At 49.6% G+C, this 21,917-nt stretch overlaps 1 protein-coding gene and 1 long non-coding RNA gene across 8 annotated transcripts in view; one reads left to right on the forward strand and one right to left on the reverse strand.

Annotated features, from left to right (window-relative positions):
- On the reverse strand, positions 1-3,498 carry LOC107312396 (uncharacterized). Of its 2 annotated transcripts, none has more exons than XR_004306575.2 (3): positions 3,347-3,498; positions 2,660-2,900; positions 1-797 (listed from the first exon to the last, which is right to left on the reverse strand). It is a non-coding gene; the product is annotated as an uncharacterized LOC107312396 (long non-coding RNA). The 2 variants fall into 2 exon arrangements; XR_001554487.3 differs by having other exon boundaries at positions 1-800; positions 3,347-3,447.
- Positions 2,137-21,917, forward strand: part of GATA4 (GATA binding protein 4) — a 26,432-nt gene continuing 6,651 nt past the window's right edge. Inside the window, exons 1-3 of one of the 6 annotated variants that reach the window (XM_015859787.3) lie at positions 2,137-2,299; positions 3,854-4,473; positions 21,066-21,235. In XM_015859787.3, the coding sequence (XP_015715273.2) occupies positions 3,948-4,473; positions 21,066-21,235 (696 nt within the window). In that variant the 5' untranslated portion in view covers positions 2,137-2,299; positions 3,854-3,947. Of the gene's footprint in view, positions 2,300-3,647; positions 4,474-21,065; positions 21,236-21,917 lie in introns of those variants that run through there. The other 5 variants (XM_085544276.1, XM_032443484.2, XM_085544275.1 and 2 more) reach the window with 5 other exon arrangements.

Genomic DNA, 21,917 nt, shown 5'->3' on the forward strand with positions numbered 1-21,917 from the left:
TTCGTTTCCTCTCTAAACATTTTTATTTGTGTGCGTGTGAGCGATTTTGAAACAATTCTCAGCGCGGTCCCGCGAAGCAGCTTGGAAATGAGTTCGCTCTCCGTCCGCAGCCCCGATCCCTCTCGCTGTTCGCATCCCCCGTTCCCATGCGGGAGAAAACGGCCCCGGAGCGGCCACCGACCGCCCCCGGGTGAGGAGCGGCGTGGGAAGGACGCGGTTCGTTGCCCGAATCGCCGTCCGGCCCCGTTTTTCGTTTGCGGCTCCGTGATTTCGTTTCGCCCCGCAATCACAGCGATTCAATCCGAGACTGACTTCTTCATTTATTGATTTCCTCGTGAATTGATCGTTTGATTTTCCCCGCTCTCCGCCGCATCCCCAACTTCAGCTTTCGATTTTAATTATAATGATTCAGATATATCAACTTTTGGGGGGTACGACGAGAGCTGTTTCCCTCTCCCCCCCCCTCAACCCCCGCTTCTCGTCCCCGTTTTCGATGCTCGGCTCTGCGGGGCTTTGCCCGCACAGGGACGTGGGTCCGGGTTCTGCTTTTTGTGGGGCTGTTTCGTTGTCATTTGGAAAGGCAAAACTAAAGGCGCTCGTTGAGATCTCAGCTTCTGGCGGTGCTGTTACCGTTTTCCATCGAAATTCTTCTCTTTCGTAAAAGTAAAAGAAAAGGAAGAGGCGATGTGCTCTAGGAATTCAACACAGGGCTTCTCTGGTAGGGGAAATCCGGGGGATCTTGCAAGGAGAAGAGAGGGAGAGACGCGAATCCGAACCAGGCGCATCTGGGCAGGCGGCTGCTTTGGAAAGGAAAAGAAAAGGACACATCGATACATTCAATTCTGTCTCCTTTCTCGGCACACCGACAGCCCCCCTTTCCCCCTCCCTTCCCCACACACACATACATTTACCCACAGGACAGAAATCACGCTGCGTATTTAGGCAGGATTGTATCTACGTTTTTATACATCCAAGCGTCCGACAGGTTTGAAGCCCCATCTGCACGCAGTGTTTGTATTCAGGCGCATGTAACCTCAGTGAAAACATTCCAATTAATTCCCTCAATTAAAAAGAAACAAGCAAAAAAAGAAACCAACACGAACCCAAAGTATGTATCATTGCACAAAGCATCGCTGTTGCTTCTATTTGCCTGCGCTGCCCTTCTGCCTGTGGCTATTCTATTATTTCGATAGGTGCCCATAATTGTGTTCTTGCTCTGCCTGCCCCGATCTCTCCAAGCCACATTTCCAGCTGCTCTGGAGTCCCAGTCTTAGGTTCAATGGGGACTGGGGGAGCCCCTGGGAGCTGCTCCAGATCTGGGACACATAAATCGCTTTTGCCCTTCCTTTCTTTCCCCACCTCTCTGCTCCCTAAACCTAAAGAGGAGAAATCCCTTTTGGGAGGAGGTAATTCCTTCTTTCTGAGCCCCCAGATCCTTTGCCACCAGCCAGCTCTCACTTCTCCCTGCTCAGATCCCAGCATTTAGAGGTACCTCAGAGCCCTACCCCCAAATGCATCACAAACCAGGGCTCTGAGCTGTGTATGCCTGGGAACTCATGGGTGCGATAGGGAATATTTGGGGTATGAGTCTCATTTTCAGGGAGCAGAGATCTCCAGACCTCAGTGGGACTCAGTCCATTGAGCTGTCCCACATTTTCCCATTAAACTTTTAGATCCATCGGCCTCTGCCAGACACATTGGGGCAGCAGCTGGGAGAAATTCCTTTGACTGTCCCAAAGGATCAGAGTCATCCCAAAACAGATTGGGGTGCTGAGTGCCCCTCTGCGAGGTGGGCACCATTTGGGTGCATGGAGAGGCTGGGCTTTCCCTGGCCATGCAGTCATGCCCATGCTTTGATTTCATTATTTTACTCTTCCCCCCCCCCACACACATCTTTTCTTTTGGCACAGCAATGAAACCTGGCGCCCGGCTGATGGTGCAAGAGATACCAATTCCCTCCCCCCCCCCCCCTACACACACACATACACACACACCCTTCCAACACCACCACCTCTTTCCTCTCATCGCCGCCCACTTCCACGTGATGTGGGCAAACCACTCAGCGAGTGGGATTGGGGAGTTGGGCCACACTGGGGAGCGGGGAAAAGGGTTTTTGGGGGTGGGGGGAACACGGACAAAACCCCATTACCCCTCTGCACCCCATCGGCGCAGCAGGAGCCCGGCATCCCTTAGTCCTCTGCCTCCCTGACAACGAGGGGTGCCCCACGCGACACGGGGTGCCCCACACAGCGAGGGGACCCCTCCGGGACCCCCAGCACCTCCTGCCCCCAGCACCAAGGTGGGTCTCATTCCCCATCCCCTCTCCTCCTGCTTGCTGCCGCCTCGTTAAGCCCCTTCCTCTTGGCTTCCCCCAATAACTTCCTCCTATTGTTTCTTTGGACTCAATTTTGGTTTGGGTCCAATTATTATTACTATTATTACTATTATTGTTATTATTACTGTTGTTGGTATTGATGACAGGATGGGAATTCACTCCTTTTCCCACCCCTCCACGGGATCCTTCTCCTCTATGGAGACCCCAATGGGAAGTGGGCTCACGCTAAGCTGGCGACACACCATCCCATCCCTACTCTGTATTTTGGGATGAAGCGGAGCCCCCCTAAACTCTCTTCTTTCCCCACCCTGCTGCCATCCTTACCCGCTCCTGAAGCACTGCAGGACTCGGCCTCCAGCTTCTCCCCCTTCCCTCGGCCGCTCTCCTGCTGTCCTGCCGGGTATCAGCCCTTATCTCCCAGTTATCTCTTCTGCTGCTAAATTCAGCCGGGCGGAGGGGTTCAACCTGGGGGATCTGTTGGTTCAACCCCAATCAGTTCCAAGAGTTGACTCTCCAGCCGTAGTTCTCCACCCCAACTGGTCCCGGGTTTTCTAGAATCCATCCACTGCAAAGAAAACAGCAACTCATTTTGCTTCGCTCCCCTTCCAGCACCGTTTAGTGGGGTTTTGCCTTTGTGAGCAAAGAAACTGAGCTTTCTGTTCCCAAAACCAAAGGACGCAGCACTCGCTCTGTCCTACAGCCCAACCCCACGTCCCGAGTGGGTCCCCCACGTGTGAAAAGAGCATTACAACCCTGTGGGAGGGGGAATTGGGCAGGGGGCTGCTCCCCACTGAAACGAAGGCACTGTTCAGCCCCTGCTCGTGGCTGTGGGTTGACACGGACACACGTGGGGCAGAGCAGCTGGGGGCCAAGCAAAAGCTTAACTTAATTCCCACCCCACCACACCCCCCCCAGACCCCTCCCTGTAGTTCTCAGCTTCCCCACATCAAACATCAGCTCCGGGGTGGGGGGGGGGTGGGGGGCATTAGCAGCTTAAAGCACCGGCCCTACCTGCGGGACAAAGGTTTTGCTCCAGGGCTTCTCTGTCTCTCACCTTTCCCGGCTGCTCCCCCCCTTTCTTGACTTTTCTATCACACTTCCCCCTCCTCCCCCCTCATCACAAGCCCTAGGCCTTGCTCTAACCTCCTTATCCCCCCCACCCCGCCCCGAGGTGGGTTCCTGCATCCCCTTCTCACAGCCCGGTGCTGGTGTAGGACGGGCCGGGGGGTGGGGGGGGGAGTGGAGGGGGGGGTTGGACGGGGAGGAGACTGCCCGAGGGTTTTAAGCAGCCCGGCCCCACTGTTGAGGGGGGGGGGGAGCCGATGGATGGAGCCCGGTGGGAGAAGCTAAGGCCAAGCAAGAGCTAAAGGGACCAGGACTGCTGGCTGGGGGCCTGCTGAACGTGGGGAAGGTGGGTGGCGGGGAGGGGGGGGGTGAAGGACAAAATCCCATTGCCGGCCACAGTTCGGTCAGGGCGGCGAGGTTGGACCCACGCGACACCGCTTTATCTGCCTCCAGCGCTGGAGAAGGGAATCGGGGTTGTTCGTCCCCTCCCCATCGCTCTGGATTGCACTCGGAGACCCATCTGGGGTTTGGGGGGCCCCGCTGCGAGATGTACCAGAGCTTAGCCATGGCGGCAAACCCCGGCCCCCCATCCTACGAAGGGGCAGGTGGCTTCATGCACAGCGCTGCCGCCGCATCCCCTGTCTACGTACCCACCACCAGGGTCCCCTCCATGCTCCCCAGCCTGCCCTACCTGCCCAGCAGCGGCTCTTCCCAGCAAGCCAGCCCCGTCTCCAGCCACTCCATCTGGACTCAACCCGGAGCCGAAAGCGCTGCATACAACCCTGGATCTTCTCACCCGCCCGTGTCACCTCGCTTCTCCTTCTCCACCAGCACTCCCATCCCTTCCACCTCATCGCGGGATGCCGCAGCGGCTTACAGCAGCTCCTTGAGCCTTTCTGCTAACGGGAGGGAGCAATACAGCCGGGGCTTTGGAAGCTCCTACTCCAGCCCTTACCCAGCGTATGTGAGCCCTGAAATGGCCACCACTTGGACTTCTTCACCCTTCGACAGCCCCATGCTGCACAACCTGCAGAGCAGAGGGACGCCCGCGGCCGCCCGGCACGCCAACATTGGTGAGCACACCACCCTGGGGCAGGGATGGGGTGGGAGAAGGGAGAAGGGAGAAGGGAAAAGGCAGGAGAGAGAAGGGAGAAGGGAGGGTTTCACTCTGTGCGCTCCCCAAATCTCTATCCGCACATCCTTCTCTCCGGAGGGTTTTGGATGCATGGATCGACTGCCAGAGATGCAAAATTGCTGGGGGTTCCCTATGGGTTGTGCCGTGATGGATGCAAAAAGTTTCCAAGGGACACGGTTCCAAAAGTAAAAATGCAGAAGTGAAATGGAGGTAGGCCTGGAAAGGCCAGAAATCACGTGCCGAGCTCCCGTGGAAGGGTTTGCTCTGCAAATAGCTCCGTGGGCACTGTGGGGCCATCCCATTGCAGTCTGTAGGAGCACACAGGCAGCCCCTTCACGGGCTTGGTTTCAGTGCAGAAGGGGGAAATTTAGGAACTGAATGAAATGAGAGAAATTCAGCATGTGAATCTCAGCTCTCACCCTCGGGCTGCTTTGTGCCGTGTCCTCTTTGTGATTTTTAGGAGGGCTGGTTAGAGGGTTCGAGAAGGTGATAGAGATGAAGAAACACATCCACTTTCATTCTTACAGCCTCTTGCACTCGCTTTGGCTTTTTTGGGGTGTCCTGGATGGATCAGCACAGCCAAGTGCCCCAGAATTGGATTTCAGAGTCCTGGTTGCCAAAATCCCATCTGGGATCCCTTGAGCCGATCCCCGTTTGTGGCCGACACCCAAATTTCCATAAGCAGCCCTGTCCTAAAACCAAGGAAATTGCCCCACAGGGCTTAACATATCACTGTTGTATTTTGGGTAGAGTAAAATGAGAAATGGGGAGAAGAGCGAGGCCGAGGGGCTGCCCTTATAGGTCTCTTTCTGTTGCCCACGATCTCTTCGTGGAGGTATCGCTGTGCTTTGGAGTTAACAAAACGAAAGGCGAACGGCTCGCGTTTGTTGGCTGGTAAATTTCAGGATTGCACTTTTTAACCTGCATTTTAGAGGGCACATTTCCCATCTCATCCCATGAGGTTTTCTCTGTTTTTTGTGTTATTTTTAGGCGTTATCAAAGTGAAAGTTGGGTGTCAGCGAAGGCTTGGCCCTGCTTTCTTTGAGCATTAAGAGACTGCTTAAAATGGGGAACAGAGCATCTACAAGGATAAAAGGCCATTGAGGTTTTGGGAAGCTGTGTGATGGTGAATGTGCAGGAAACCCAGGAGCTGAATTGGATCACTTATGCATTTCTATTTGACTACCGTGGCATCTCTTCCTATGGGAAAAAAAATATCCCGCCTTTACGCAGTGGTCGCAGATGAGTTCTTAGCCATGAAAACCCCTTAGGAAAATGAAATGATCAACACGAAGACTTGCAGTTGCAGAAATACTGGGCAGCTTTCAGGTGATTTGGTTGTTCCAAGCGCCGCACTGAGCAGAGCTCTGCGCTGTTGCCCCGTGGCTGTGGCCTCCCCGTGCTTTGTGCCGGGCTCTCACGTCTCACCGCGCCGATGGGGTGAAGCTGCCCAAAATTCAGGGTGCAGACAGAAATGGGGATGGCGGGGAAGGCAGCTCCTTGGTGGGCAGCTCAGGACATGGTGGAGCCCGAGCTCTTTCCTTGGCCTTTCCTTAGGATATTTTCTTTCTCTGCACAATCTCTGGGTGGAAACGTAAGCCTTGGCGCAAGGCTCTGTTAAAACAAGCGGTCTTTGCAGCACTTCCATTTTCCTCCAGCGATTTTTCTTAGTGGAAAATGCCACCTTTGGACAGCGCTAATTGCAGGGCGGTCTGCCAGTACCATAATATTAATTATTATTATTATTACTAATGAAGATCAAGTGTGTGCAGACGTAGCTGGAATTGCAGACTCATAAATGTACTCTCCGCAATTGGGAACGGCATTTATTTCTCACTGATAAAAAGTGCTGCAGGAAAAGCTCAGTGAAACTGCACTCGAAGGTGATAGAAAACAATACTAAAAGAAATGCTTTCTTGCTTTTCCCCAGTAGGAAGGGTTTGGAGTGCCATAGCAGCTCCATGGTATAAAAAAGCAGTCTGGGAAGCATAAATAAATATAGGGAAAAATGAAAATAAAAGAATGGTGCGTGTTCACAATGCCACACTTGGGCTTCTGGAGGTACGTTTGGGGAGCACTCCATTACCCCGCAGGGAGGATCGGAGCTGGCAGCCTGAGGCCGTGAACTTGCTGTAGATGTGGGGATGGGACATGGGCTGTACCCTTCCAGGAGCCCCTCCTGCTGCTCCCAGCTGCCCTGAAATCCCTGAAATCCACCCCAAAACCAGTGCAGAAGAGCAGCTCAATATTTCCCCCTGGCCAGGCGGAGACAAGTGTGGATTGAGGCAATTTGCACCACGGGGACGGCAGACAGACGCTGCTTCCCCATCCCACTGCGATCCCATTGCAGTTTGATTGCATTTCTTTCAGTGCAGCGGGTGAAAACTTCTGCAAAACAGAATAAAAATGGAAGCAAAGTAGAAAGGGTTTTTGTTTGTTTGCTGCTGCTTTTATTTTTTCTCGCTGTTGTTTTGATTTTCCTTCACTTTTTTTTTCTCCAGCAGTCCAAAGGGGGCTGAATTTTGCTGTTGCTCTTAGAAGCACAGCAGGGCATGGGGCATTTTATAGAATCATGGGATCGTGGGACCATAGGGTTGTAGAACTGTAGAACCAGTGAATCACCAAATTATAGTAGAACTGTATTGTAGAATGGTAGAATCGTAGAATCAATGGATTGTGGAGTTGTAGAAACACAGAGCTGTGGAATCAGAGGGTCGTATAATCATAGAATCATTGACTCACAGAGCCATAGGATCGTAGGTTGTCGAATCATGGCATCAGAACCACAGGAAGGGCAGCTGCTGGAACTTTGCATTTCATTCCATCTTTTGCCAAGTCCCCAACCAGGCATTGCAGAGATCAAAGCCCTGAGCAGACGCTGTGCTCGGTTGGAAAATGTTGTGGGGTGTTTTTGGGTTTTTTTGGTTTTTTTTTTTGGTGCTGTTGGGAGATTGGGAACCAGATCTTAACGCTTTCCCATAGGGATGTGAAGAGCTTTGCCTGGTAGCATCCCCGGGCTGGTGACTCATTGCCTTCACAACACCCCCTGCCCTACCCGCAGATGCCCCGGGGCAGCAGTGGGAAGGATGAGGTCCGGCTTTTGCTCAAAGGCACCACTCTGAACACTTCAGCTTTGGGGTGAGGAAAGCATCCTAGGATGCTTTCTCCTTCAACTCCTTTCCCCTTTGCAAAAATTCACCGCTGAGAGAAAATGGATCAATCACAGCCCTCCACAATTGTGGCCATAGAGCACAGTCTGGAACCTGGGGTAAAACCCACAGAATTAAGGGATAGAGATGCAGGGTTTGAGTGAGCTATTCTCTTCATTACCCTCTTCGCATCCCCAAACAACATATTTCAAACTGCAAATAAAGTGGCAACAATAGATTAATGATGTAGATTCATCACTGGAAACAGTGCTTTAATTACTCAGTGCAAACAGGCATGTTGCACAGAGCAGCTGTGGTGCAGTATGTGCAACATCATGTATTAGAGATTTTGTATATATATTTATGTATATATATTTACAAAGCAGTGGAATTGAAGGCAATGGGAAATGGCTCCGAGTCCAACACTTTATCAAACCAGGACTCGTTATTTTTTTTCTCCTCTCAATACGAACTTCAATGCATGTCTTTATCACTGTAAAAAAAAAAAAGCAGTGATTTCTTTCTTCAGAGCACAGCCCATCATTCTCTTTCTCCACATTTATTTCCATCAGTTTTGGGGGGGAAATATATGAAATCTTTGGAAATAGATGAGGGTTTATCAGGGGGCGTTTAGCAGAGGGAATTGGACCTGATCCTGTTGCTTCTGTGCTCTTCTGATGATGGAGGAACCTTGGCTCAACCGGCAGAGGTGCTCCTCGCTTATCTCAAATGGAGAAATTTCCCTTTTTTTTTTTTTTTTTTTTTTTTTTTTTTTTCTTTTTTGAATGGAAAAACCCAATGGGAGCTTGGAAACACTGGCCTGGAAAAATCTTCCCCTTGCAGCAATGCACGGGCTAGCAAATAAATCCCAAGCCAGGTGAAAAAGCAGCAGGAGCCCCGCGAGGTGATCAGGGATCCGTGCTTGGAGGTCGGCAGTGCTGGGGCTGTGAGAATAAGGATGTGAAAAAAGGCAATTTTCAGCATACACAGACACAAAACCAAGAGTTAAGAGCATTGCTAAAGTAGAAAACTCCAAACTTTCAATGCTTTCTCATTGCTGAAGGGCTGTGGATTGCAATTTTGCTCCTTGAGACCTGCTGAGCGTTAGGCGGATAGGGAAAAAGGACTGAAAGCAGACCAGGTTTTTTTGGACATTTTGTCCCCAAATTCCTTTCCACATCTATAAGCCTGGTGTGCCCTTTCGTATTGCTTGCTTACCAAAAAGGGGTGCAGAGACGGGGCTCGTGGTGCTGCTGGGAGCAGAGGAAGATGCACGCCGATGTTTGCAATGCGGCTGCACTGCCGAAACCCGAAGGCTGAGTTGTATCAGGGTGGCTTGCTGGGCACAAGAGACGTGTGTCATTATTCAGAGGCTGGGGAATATTCAGCTGTTCCCCCCGCAGATGGGTCCCGAGCTCCCGCTGCCTTCAGGCTGTCTGGCAGGAAGGTGTAAATCTGCTTTTCGCGCGCGGCTGCAAAACGCCGCTTAAATAAGCGGGGAAATAGGAGAGAACGTGCTTCTGCATCCCAAATGACGCCAAATAACAATCAAATCTCAACCTAATGTTGGAGGGGGGTTTGCTCGTTTTGGGAGGGTGAGGGAAAAATCAAACCCTTGGGCCAACGTTGCTTAGAGCTGCCTGTTACCGTCCTGCAGCACAGCGAAATATTAAACCTCTCCAACCTTCCACGAGCCGCCCTCACATGATCGGTCACGGTGACCGGTCCGAGCTGTAAATACATCCATAATGACAATTAAAGCCAATTATCTGCCATTCCTGAGCAGTGAGGTCCTCAGACGCGGGTGCTCACATGTGCGTGACAGCGGCTGAAAATAATTCCATCGTCATTGCCTCTTGCAATGGGGGACGAGCAAAGGGAAGGCTCTTTTGGAAATCCCTGTGCTGTGCATGCTTTGTAAGGTCTCCTCAGAGGTGGTTGCAGGAATGGGGTTTTTCCATGGGGGTGTTCAGGTTTTTGGGGTTTTGCTTAGGGAAAGCACAGTGTGGAGGAGAGGTCCTGGCGGCTGGGCTGTGTTTGCAGCATTTCCCGCATGCCCGAGCAAAGGCAACCCATGCACTTGGTTGAGATTTCTCTCTCTGTGCACAAGCAGGAGTTGGGATCTCTCCCCCAGGCAAAGATTCCTGAGCCTAGCAGGGATCTGACCCCGTCATCGGCGCTGAAACGGCTCAGCCTTCCTTCTGCTGTTGGCAGCGCCTGGGTTTTAAAGCCAAGTTTGGGGCAGCACCAACTGGAAGTAAAAGCTGATTTGTTTATTTATTTATTTACTTGCCAAGATGTGCTTAGTGATATTTATTTTTCCTGGCTGTTTTCCGGCATGGTGATGGTTTTGGTTAGTTCTCTTTGGTGGCTCTGGGCACCCATAGTCCCTGTAGGACTCAGGAGGAGCAAATCTGTGTCTTTCTGCTGCTTAAATAAGGAAAGTATTGTGAGCCAAGCATCCTGTCCCAGTGCTCAGACCCTGTGCACTGCCCTGTGCCTCAGTTTCCCCACTGGCTCCATCCAGGTATTCCCAGCCTTCTCTCAGGAGGTGTGCTGTACTCATCACAGGCACCACGTTTCCTTTTGGATTTGCATCTGGAAAGCAAACATTTTAAACACTGAAAACAGCACAAAACAAAGCAACACCACCACAACATCTTGCCTGCTCTGAGCTGAAAGCATCCCCATCTGAAAGCAAAAGAGGCTGAGAGCTGGTGCAGAGGAGCAGTCCCCTGTAAATGACTGGGGACCTGCAGCTTTTCTCCCAGTACTTTCCTTTTCCTTTTTGGAAGGGTTTGCATGGGGCAGCACAAAGGGTTTTGCTGATTTGCTTTTAATTTTTGCGACCTGTAAAGCTGGCGAGCCCCTTATCAGAGCCAGCTGGGCTCCACAGCCTTGGGAGGGAATTGGAAATTCAGCCTGTTTGTGAAGGAAGGGAAAAAATAATTCATGGAAAGCCAGGGAAAGCGAGTTTTCCATCAGTGGGGAAGGGGCAGCTGGAGCAGGGGTGCGTGTGGCTGAGCTCTTCTCTCCTGGTATCGGCTGCTTCTAACCCTGGGATCACAAAAGCCCTGTCTGGAAATGTCTCCTAATCCCTGGAGATGAGGTGGGTGTCTGATGGGAGCATCTCAGGAGGAATCCTGCCTCCATCTTCTGGAGCCGTGTTATTATTATCCGGCTGTAGGTGTCCCTGTTCATTGCAGGGAGTTGGACCAGATGGCCTGTAAAGGTCCCTTCCAGCTCAAATGATTCCAGTATTCTGTGATTACGTGTGAGGCTCTGCTTTTGCACAAAGGGAAAGGTGCAGATTTGGGGCAATGGGAAAGATGGGAAACCTTAATTCCTGTGTGCTCATACTCCAGAAGAAACAAAAAATGCATATTTTAGTTTACAAGCCAAGCTATTGGGTTTGCAAGCCAAAGAGCCGCCGTCATTCAACATTCAGGACTCAAAGTGCTGGAGCTGTAAAAAAGAACAGTAAGGAAGTGAGCCCCAGCCATCAGGGCTCCTCTGAACCACCCACTCGGCTCCAGGTGTCTGCAATGGGTTTGGGGAAGGCACGCTGGCCACTGGGAAGGCTGCTGAGCTGGGACATGCTGGGTGCTGCAGCTGCTTGGGGGGTATCTTCTCCTCGTGATCTCCTGGGCTGGGAGGATCATAGAATCATAGATAGAATGGCTTGGGTTGGAAGGGACCTCAAGGATCATCCAGTTCCAACCCCCTGTCACAGGCACGGCTGTCAATCACTGAACTGGGCACTAGACTGGGCTGCTCAGGGCACCCTCGTGTTCTGGATTCTGGGCACAACTGAGGTTTTTTTACATGGGTTTCCTATATTCAGTCCTTCCTTTTGTCCCCTCCCAGAGGACGGGCAGGCTGCGTGCCCCTCGCCCCCTCTGCAGCCATTTCTATGCCCAACATCCCGTCAGACTCTGTCACCTCCCTTCACGCGCGATCAATAACAACGAGTGAGCAGGTTAATTATAATCACAGAATAAACGCCGCGGTCTCAAAGTTCACTCCACTCGAGCAGCATTTCAAAACGAGTGGACGACGCCAAGAAACTTTCATTGATTCCTCTGGGACAGGTGTGGGAGTTTGAACCTGTCCCCAAGCTGATCTGATTCTAGACTACTCCATTTTGTTCCTTATCTCAACTTTCGCCTATCTTATAATGTCTGTTATTTTAGATAAAAAGTCCAATCAATTGGGTTAGAAAAAACTGCAAGTTGCATGTTGCCCTGATAAGTCGGGTACCTGCCTGGGCTGCACTTTCTGAATGCTGAGCTGACCTCTGCAGATACTTTATCACAGAATCACCCTGTCCATTGCCCAGCATGGCTCTGAGCTGCCTTCCCATCCAGAATGAGGCATCAAAGAGGAGAAGGGAAGGGACAGGGGTCAGACAGCTCCATATCACCATAGACAAAGGTTCTGCTTTTGCCTGTCTGTCTTCTTATAGGGGTCCTATAGCCCTAGCTCAGTGTGGTGGGACTACGAGCTGGGCTCTGAGCCTCAAAGTCCAAATGAATGAGCTAAAAATATGGGGCAGGGGCCCCAGTGTGTACACAGACATCACATTTAACACTGTCATGGGGCTCTGATGAATTAAGCAATGTATAACCTCCATAGTTCATCTATTACTATACATGGTATATACATATTTTATAGTATTAACCTATGCATCTATATATGTGTGTATGCATTCTATTTGTGCATATATGGTATATATATCTAATATAACATATAGTTATGTTCTGTATAGCCACAGAATAATAATTCTAATAACAAAAGCAAGGAGAACTGATTCACAATGCTTCTTGCTTGCTAAAGCAGCATTCTTTAGGGTATAGTATACCTATATGAATAGATATGTCTATACACGCTTGTTTGTGCATACACACATACATGTTCGTATAATATACATGCAATAATAATAATACAAATAGTTTTATTCCTACAAGCAAGACTGACTCCGATAAAAATCCTTCATAGAATCGTAGAATCATGAAGGTTGGAAAAGACCATTAAGATCATCTAGTCCAAGTGCTGACTGTGGCAGTGTGGCAGAACTGCAGGTTGCAAGGGATGCCAGGAGATGTCCAGTCCAACCCATGATGAGGCTTGGAAATGCCCGGGGGTAAATATGCTCTCACCTCTCTGGGTAACCAACTCACCTCCTAATTAAACTCTTATTCTAATGCCCAGCTCATCCCTTGTGTCTTCTCCCACTATTGAGAAGAGTTTGCCTGTTGTCAGCTACACCCAGATAACTTCTCCCTAATACTTCTTTGTCATGACCCTAAATAGAATCAGTTTCCTGGGCCTAGAACTGGCTCTGTCTTTAGTCCACTTAGGTCACTTCCATAGACAGACAGATGGCTACCATCAAACAGATGCTGCAGTAGATGCATGAACCACAGAGATTGGGTTCCAGTGGTTTAAGGACTTTCAGCTCAATCTGCTGGGCTCCAGCAGCCCGAGAGCACATGAAGGCTGTGTCAAGCTGGAAGATGAACCAGAAGCATTGGAAATCCAAAGTTTTCCTTGGCTCCGATGCTCTGCATTTTTCCACCATCACCCTTTCCCCTGCAGTCAGCAAAGTGGAGCCTCTGCTAAGGCTCTTATTTGGAGATGGGATGTATTTCAAGGAGGAAAGCACTGGCTGATTTTCCTTTGTCTACTGAGAGAAAGACCATTTCCAGGTCCCTGCTGCCAAACAGACCCCATCCATGAGCAATCCGTGCTAATCTGAGATTTGTTAAAAAATATTTGGACAGTTGATAAGCAGAGGAATCTCCTGTTTATCAGAAGAGCCCCAGATATTTACAAGTGTAAGAACTGTAAGTAGGATGAAGAAAGGGGAGGTCACCTTGGTGGGTGGGATCAGGTCTGCAACCCAGCAAAAGAAAGCAGACCTTGGAGCTCACTTGTGAATGTCTTTGCCATCATCACGAGTTGTCATCCAAGGGGTGGCTAGCAAATTCTCAGAGCAACAACAGCTTTTGCTGCTCTCTTTTGGGATAAGCTTTCTGCAGGATGTGATGGATGAGCTTGTGGTTGGTGGTGCCAGCAGCTGCTGATGGGGCAGGAGTAAGCAGGTAGGGATGGGTAGGAGGAACAAATGGGTCTGCTTATTACACCATTGTATGGGCTTGTGCACAAATAGGGTGCTGAGGTGGCTGTGATCTAACATGTGTCCAGTATGTCTGTCATCACAATAGCCTTCGTCCTGCATGCATATATGCACTAGTATCTATATGTGAGTGGTCTTCCCAATGGACATGGGAAAAGGATGGCCTTACTCTAAGGTAGCACAAGGAGTGTTTGCTGGATCTCCAGCCCATTTGCAGACATAGGACCCTACATCCTTAGAAGTGTTTGCATTTGTCTCCTGGACAGCAGGCAACGTGTCTTTTGGGTTTGAGCCATGGTACTTCAGTGTGTGTGTGTCCCATGCAGTTCTGGTACAATATTTAGGCTTGAGGGTTTGGGGCCTGATGACTCTGGAAAGCTTTTCCAATAAACCAGCTTGGCCAGCCCCCAGTACCACCTCTTGCTCCTTCCCGAAACCATATGCTGAGACATTCCTGGAGCAGTGCTTTGGTTGCTCTCCACACTCCCTTGCAATAGACACACAGTGGGTGAGCCTTTCCCTTCTCACAAGGGACAAACAATGTCACAAGAAGATGACTTGCTCAAGCGAAGCTTATTGCAAAGCCAAGGCTGAACCCGACTCCAGGCACCAGATTTGACCAACCTTCCCCTTACATCCCTCTAGCACATGATTTCAGCTGGTCCCTTGGCTGCTTCTACCTCTACTGTCCTTCAAGCTGGGGAAAACATATCCATGAAGGAAAGGAATATGCTTGGCTGTTGGCAAAGCTTTGTGCCATAGACCTTGGCTCACCGCAGGCAGAGCGGGGAGCTTTGCAGGGGAGGGACGCGATGTTCCCTTTGCCTTGACGTGAAACATTTGGCCTGGGAACAGTTGTACAGGAACAGTCTCGCTCTGGTGTTTCACAAGGCAAAGGGGAAACACGTTTTGCCTTTTCAAAAGTGGCGTGTGGCTCAGCCTGATTGTAGGATGAAAGCTTCCTATGCAATAGAGTGGGGTCCTTGGGTTTGCAGGGGGAATACTGCTTAGTCTAAGCAGACAGTTCAAGGTGGGGAGTTCTCCCCCTTCTCCATTGCCTGTAGATCAGCAACCACACAGGTGATGTCAGGTGTTAACGCAGATCACCAGTGAGTGGGGAACTGCATTCCCAGCAGCAACTGGGAAGTACCCAGCAACTGATGGGTGCTCTTAGGCAGTCCCCCTGCCAACAACATATCTGGGCCCTCTTAGTCTCTAAAACAGTGGGTAAGTGGGCAAATCTTGCCCCAAAGCTGTCAGAGGGGAATCAGACAGAGAATGGGAAGGGGGAGAAAAAGCCAATGGGCAGAATCTGTTTTTACAGAAACATGCTCAGCTCCACTAGCTGATAAAGCACAAGGGCTTTCTGTTCCCCATCTGCATGCCAAGCTGATGATGCCCCCATAGAAAAGGGAGTCTCTGACAGCTTTCTCTTGGCTGCAGATCTCTTTCAGGCATAAATGTGGGCTCTCTTATTTACAGTCATTCCCTATTTCTTCTGCTTTTGTCTCTCCTTGTTTTCTGCTGCTCTGTTTTCCTTCCCAGTCTAGCCCTGCTCAGACTCAGTACTGCAACAAGAAGCAGTTTTAACAGCTGTGATCTGACCAGAATGTTTCTAGTGGTTTTCTTTTAGCACATAAAGCTTCAGCTCCTGGAGTCATGCAATTCAAGGGAGACTCTCAACCCATTTAAGAGATGTGACTTTCAGCTCCAACAGCTGCAGCAAAACATTGATTAGAAGGACCCCGAAAGGGCAGAAACTGTAGGAAGGACTTCCACACTGTCACTTTTTTTGATGGAAACTGTCTTAGGATTTAGGATAAATTATCCTCAACAGACAGGAATGGTAAATCCCATTTCCCTTTGCCATGCTGTTGTGGCTGTCCCTTGAATCAGAAGGTGCTGGTGACTTGGGACCTTCTCAGAGCCCAGGGTGTCCATGTGTCCAAGGGCCCAATGTCCTGTGCCTCGGCTGCTGGTGCCCCCAAGAGTCCATCTGGGATTCTGTATACACAGAAACGTGGCTCTCACCTCTTATCATAACAAATTGTTTTAGGAAACTGCTTCTCTGCAGGGAAAACTGCTCTCAGGCTCTGTTTAGAGCCTCTAAGTGCCTGGCTGTGTTTGAAGGACAGCTTCTCTTTTGCTGAGTTGCTTCATTGGCTTGAGAAGACACTTCTGCAGGGAGAAATGTTGATATTAAATATCCCTCCAGCTGTAAACAAAACTCCAGTGCTATATTAATGGAAGTATCTTTCTCCCCAGCAAATAGAGAGGGGTTGAGGGCAGGAAGGGGCTGGAGGGCAGAAGAAAGGAGACAACCTTGTTGCTGTATCTCATGCAGGTCTGACCTAACTGTGAGCAAGAAGGGCTCTTTGTCTCCTTCTAGAGGCTGGTTTGGGAACAGAAACTCTAAACTCAAAATCTCTCCTTCATCGGTGCTCATACTGTTTAATTCCTCTGCGTACTGATCCTTTGCGTTCACCTGCTGAAGGTGATTTCTCCTAGGATGAGAAATTTAAGGTTGTTAAAGAAAAGCCCTGCCTCACAGTCAGAAGGTACAGGCTTAGGAATAGGTATACTGGTAGATTTGGGGTTGTGAGAGGTGGGCAAAGGACCCAGTGAGGGACATTCAAGCTCCCTTCAGATTCAAGCCTTGGGCAATATCCCCTTGATCAGCTTGGTTGTGTGAGGGTATCTGATTCTCTTGCCTGGAAAGGCAGAAGTACTCAGATTTCAAGAAGGCTGTATCCTCTGTGGAGGAAGATGCTGTCATGCCCCAGTCATGCTGGGAATACTGCCTGTAGGTGTGGGCTGCCTGGCGTCTCAGATCTGTTTTCTCCTTGAGCCCTGCATTGTCCTCACTGGTTGCTCTCTGTGGACCTGGCGGTGGATGTAAAGAACCCCTCCCAATGACTAAGGGCCATATCCATGAATGCTTTTACCCCAATAGCCCTTGCTGCCCCACTTAAAGAGTTGCTCCCAGCTCCTTAGGGACTAAACGTCCCATTGTGGAAAGTATTTCTGCCATTAGCATGCTCAAGGCCTCACCCAAGATTAGGAGACTGTTGTGCAACACACAAGTGACATTTCCTGCCCTGGGGACCTTGCAGCCTTCATAAATAGTAGGTGTGAGGGGAAAAAGATCTGTCGTAAGCTAGTGAGTGGGACCAGGCCAGGACCAAACCCACCTACTCCACAAGCTGGGTCATTCAGCATGGTTCTGTAAGCAGCTCCTTCATGGACTAGGGGCAGGGTTTGATAAAGCATTAAATAGAAAGCCGTTAGCATTAGCCAACACCACGTTTAGGGATCCAACCCATAAAAAAAAAGGCCCAAATGATCACAAGACCGATATAATCTAAGATAAGGGTTGGGCAAAGTCACTCCGAGAGCTGAGCCTTCGAAGAGGAACACGAGACTTTCTAGCACACGTGGCAAGGAAGGCTGTTCCAACCAAGGCTGTTCCAACCACGGGACCGTTTCTTTCCAAGCCCAACTGGCAAACGTTCTCCTTTCCTCAATCCTGCTCCATACTTGGCTTTGGGAGGGTGACTAAACCCTTCGAGGAGGTCCTCCTAGCAGAAAGGCTATGACAGAAGTCACCGGACGGGCCCATAAATCTCCATTATCAGGCAGTGGCTCCTGCACCACGAAACGGAAATTGTTGCCCTGAGTGCAACTGGGGGAGCCTTTCCTTCCAGTCCATTGTTCAGGTCCCTCTGGGAGCCGTTTGGGCAATTTGCTGCCTGAATAACCATTTCCTTTCCCGGCTGTTAGTACAAGGTGAGGGAACGAATAAGTGTCAGGGGATCTCATAATGCCAGGATTTAGAGCTCCAGCCCCAACACAGCAGCCAAGAAAACACATTGCTGCTTCTCTTGGGGAGCCTCCAGTCTGCCATGCCTTAAGCCCTGCTATTTATAACAAAGGGCAAAGGAAGCAATCAGCAAGCGTGCCCCAAGCTGGGTGCAGATTTGGGTGCCACAATATAAGAAGGATGTAAAAATATTAGAGGGTCCAAAGGAGGCCTGTGAAGATGGCTCCTGTTACTGTGGGCTCAGAACATTAGGAATGGCCTTGTCTCAGTGAGGACCTTGGAGATGCTGTGGCCTTCTCATGAGAACCCATGCATGAGAAGGGGTCCTTCCTCCAAGTTATGCACCTAGGGGAGGGAGGCAGGCAAAGCTCATTGCCCATGCCTTAAAAAATGAACAGCTATTTTGAGCATTTGGGTTTCCTATGTCTTGGACATCTGGCCATGTCAAACTTGGTGGGTTACTGCTGTTAAGGTGACCTTATTATTTTATAGACCCACACGTAAATCCATTTCAGAAGGCTTCCCTTCACAACTTCAGCCCTGAATTTAGTGACGCTATGAAATTGGAGAACCTCCTTTAGGAAGCAATCTAGTCTTTTGCCTTTTCTCCACTGGTTCCAAAACAAGTCTCCCTTTTATTCACTGAAAGGTGCTCAGTAAGCCTGCATTATCTTCTCTGAGCCAATCTTGAGTAGTTTCCAAGACACATCCTTCTACAGAACATCCCTGCTGGGAGGAACTTGCCATCACCGAGCACACCTTGAATAAAGAGAGGCTATTTCTCCTCCAGGTGAGACTTGTTGAAGTCAAAGAGTCCCGATATGACTCTAGGAATGGCTTTAATGTGCTTGCACTCCACAGACGTCATCTTCTGACTCACAGCTGTGTAGTGCATGCAGGGGACGCACCCATCAGCTATCTCTCCATGAAGCTGTCATTAGGGAGAGCCACCCATTGCGTGGAGCCTCAGTGTGACCTGGGAACAAAGTCTGCTCCTTCTCCATCTCTGGTTATTCCTATTTATTAGAGTTTCACAAGGCTCACCTTTGTCTACATCTGAGAGTGGAAAGTCGTACTTACGCTACCCTAACCAAGGGCTAGTCCAGCTCTTGACATTTCCAAAGCTTTTGCCTTTTTCTTACTTTTATTTAAAACATTCAGATTTTGGTTTTCTGGCATAAAATTCTCCAGCAAAGATGATATTTTGTGATTATTATTCAAGGGCACAACTGAAATCAGCCAAGGGTTTTAACTGCTGTCTCTGGACCACCCCTGCTATGCCCAGCTTTCCCTATATTGTGTTGATGACTCTGAGCAGACCTAGTTTCAAAGAGGAAAGGATTTTCTCACAAGATGAAAATTACTCTGAAAATAAAGTCGCTTTTTTTTTTTTGGAGGGGGAAATGATTAATCCAAAACCTCAGCAATTTCTAAGATGAAAAAAAAAGAATAATGGTGAAATGTTTTCCTTTCTTGAGATTTTTCAAGGAAATGAGTTCTTTCCTGACCAACTCTTCCAATTCCTCCTCTTTTCAAAGGAAGTTCATTTGATCTGGATTTTGGCTGTGACTCGGTGTTGATTTTAAAGGGGAAAGCGAGGCATTATAGTTGTAGCATCACTGAGTCCACATGTACAAAAACCACCTGGAGGGATTCCCATCTTTCCTAAACCACCAGCACTGCTCAAAGCTAATGAGGTTTCCATAAGCAGCTGAGAAGATACCAGATTCCTTTTCAGGCTCCTGAGACCCTTGGGTGCACTCATTTCCTGTTTTCTAGCAACTTTTGCCATTTTTAGCCTGGTTTTCTAGAAAAAAAAACTAAGCTCATACGAATCTTTCTCCATGTTGCCCAAGGTTGCCCAAGGAGGCTGTGGATGCCCCATCCCTGCAGGCATTCAAGGCCAGGCTGGATGTGGCTCTGGGCAGCCTGGGCTGCTGGTTGGTGACCCTGCACATATCAGGGGGTTGGAGCTGGATGGTCATTGTGGTTCTTTTCAACCCAGGCCATTCTGTGGTTCCATGATTCTCTATAGACATATAGTTTTCTACTGATTTTCCAAAAGCAGACCGTAGAGCAGGAGAAGAGAGAAAACAAGGCTGATGTTTGAATATAACCCTTACAAGATAGCAGAGAATCCACATGCAACTGAGACACAGATCTGCAAAAAATCCAGTTCTGTTGGTTTGCTGTTAGGAGACCTGACTTACAGCAGAAAGCTGAGATTCTTGTACAGGCAGCAGGTGGGAAGGTACAGCAGTGTTAGTACCAGCATGCTGTGAGTTAATGCTATACTGGTATGTGGAGGTTGAAGGTCTCAGTGCAAAGCTTTTACCACCCTCTGAAAGTCTCCTGTGTCATGCATCATATTGGGGATCATGCTTTTTCAGCAGCCTGGTTTACTCCCAGCCTACACCAAGTGATGGAGCCTTTAGATGCTATTTGTTCTTCTTCTCTCCAATTAATTTCTTATCTAACCTTCCTTTTTGCTGCTGGTAGAAGAACATGTGCATGCCTTGATTACAGTGTCTGGGTGGAAGGGAAACCCAGAGGCAGGAATGGGTTTGTAACCCCATTTCCCAGAATACTCTCCCCAGCCTGACCTCAACAGCTGATATTCTTCCAGCAGCAATATGCATTTTCAAGGGCCTTGCCAACTGCATGTAGCTACATTTGCATCTCAAACAGGCCTGTCGCTGGTGCTTGTCGTTTATTAGATGAAGTGTGTTGGGCTGATTGAGCTTCTAGAGGGCTTTGTATCTGAGGGTGAGCTGCCTTTCCAAGAGGTGATGTTGTCGAGATGCAGATGACAGGGACTGGTTGCAGCCAGAAAGATGGGGCTGCCCCAGCCTCGCACACTCACCCTTACCATCATGTCACAGCCACAGCTGAGCCACAGTGGAGGGTGAACCTGGACCATGATGAGTGAATGCACCAGGATGGAGATTTGCATCCAAATCTGTGACATCTCTGTTCAGGAGCTGCTTCTGGGCAGTTCTGCTCTGTGAGTCCAGGCTTGTGTTTTTCCATGGTCAAAGGCAATTTGTCTGGACTGTAATCACAGTCGTGTGCCTGCCCCAATCTGTTTGCCCTGGCTATGTCCAGTCTTGAAAATTGGATAACGTCAGAGCAGAAGGGAAGGTTTCTATTTCTGTCTCCCTGTATCTGTGTCCCAGCACATCCCTGCTGCCACAGAAACCTTCCAGCCAACACTGTATGACAGGAAAAGGGGTTTCTCTTCCCAATAATTACATTGGCTTCCTTGTGGAAGAAAAGCTGTTTCTTGCACTTTATCAACTCTGATTGCTGGTGATTTCTGTAACCATCACTGCTGGGTTCAAACACTGAGAACCAGAGCCAAAAAATTTCACGTAGAGTCGCTTAACTAACCAAGCATTTTCCTTTCTCTCCCATCATGGCAGCAGAATTCTTTGATGATTATTCAGAGGGGCGAGAATGTGTCAACTGTGGGGCCATGTCCACCCCGCTCTGGAGGAGAGATGGCACAGGGCACTACCTCTGCAACGCCTGTGGGCTCTACCACAAGATGAACGGCATCAACCGGCCCTTGTTCAAACCTCAGCGGAGGCTGGTAAGTCAGCAGCACAGGGCAAATGTGGGGTAAGGCTGTGTGCAAGGGTGGAGACAGCCAAGGTCAGGCTGGATGGGCTCTGAGCACTGACGGAGCTGTGGGTGTCCCTGTTCAGTGCAGGGAGTGGGACAGATGGCCTTGAAGGGTCCCTTCGAACTCAAATGATTCTATGATAAAAAGGTGACAGCTAGGTGGTGATGTCAGGGATATTTCTATTCTGTAGTCTCTATGTGCCCAACGCAGGTGGGTTTGGTCCAGATTTCCAAACTCAGCAAGATTGATTAACTCTATGATATTGTACTGTCCAAACTAATAGTGCTCTCACTTCATGGTGGTCAGACACCTTTTATGGACACCCTGTTTGCTGCTGCAATTGGACAAGCTAAAGCAGAGCTTCTGGGACAGGTGATCATCCCAAAGGCCGAGGGGTCAGGATGGGACATTCGTGGGGAATGGGAATATCTTAGTGTTGATATTCTGCCCATCCCAACCTGCTCTGGAGGGGAGTTTTGGGAGGGGCTGTGTGTCTATGCCCCAGGGACATGGGGCTGTCATGGCCCCTAGGCCACAAGGAGCCAGTAAGCCTTCCTTCAGAGACTCATCTTCCACATGGCTTCATCCTAAGCCTGCCCTGCACTTCATATAGCACAAAGCTGACTCTGCTTAAACCCAACCATTCCCT

This window comes from Coturnix japonica, chromosome 3, assembly GCF_054131305.1.
Source record: "Coturnix japonica strain WE chromosome 3, WE-NBRP24, whole genome shotgun sequence".
NCBI lineage: Eukaryota > Metazoa > Chordata > Aves > Galliformes > Phasianidae > Coturnix > Coturnix japonica.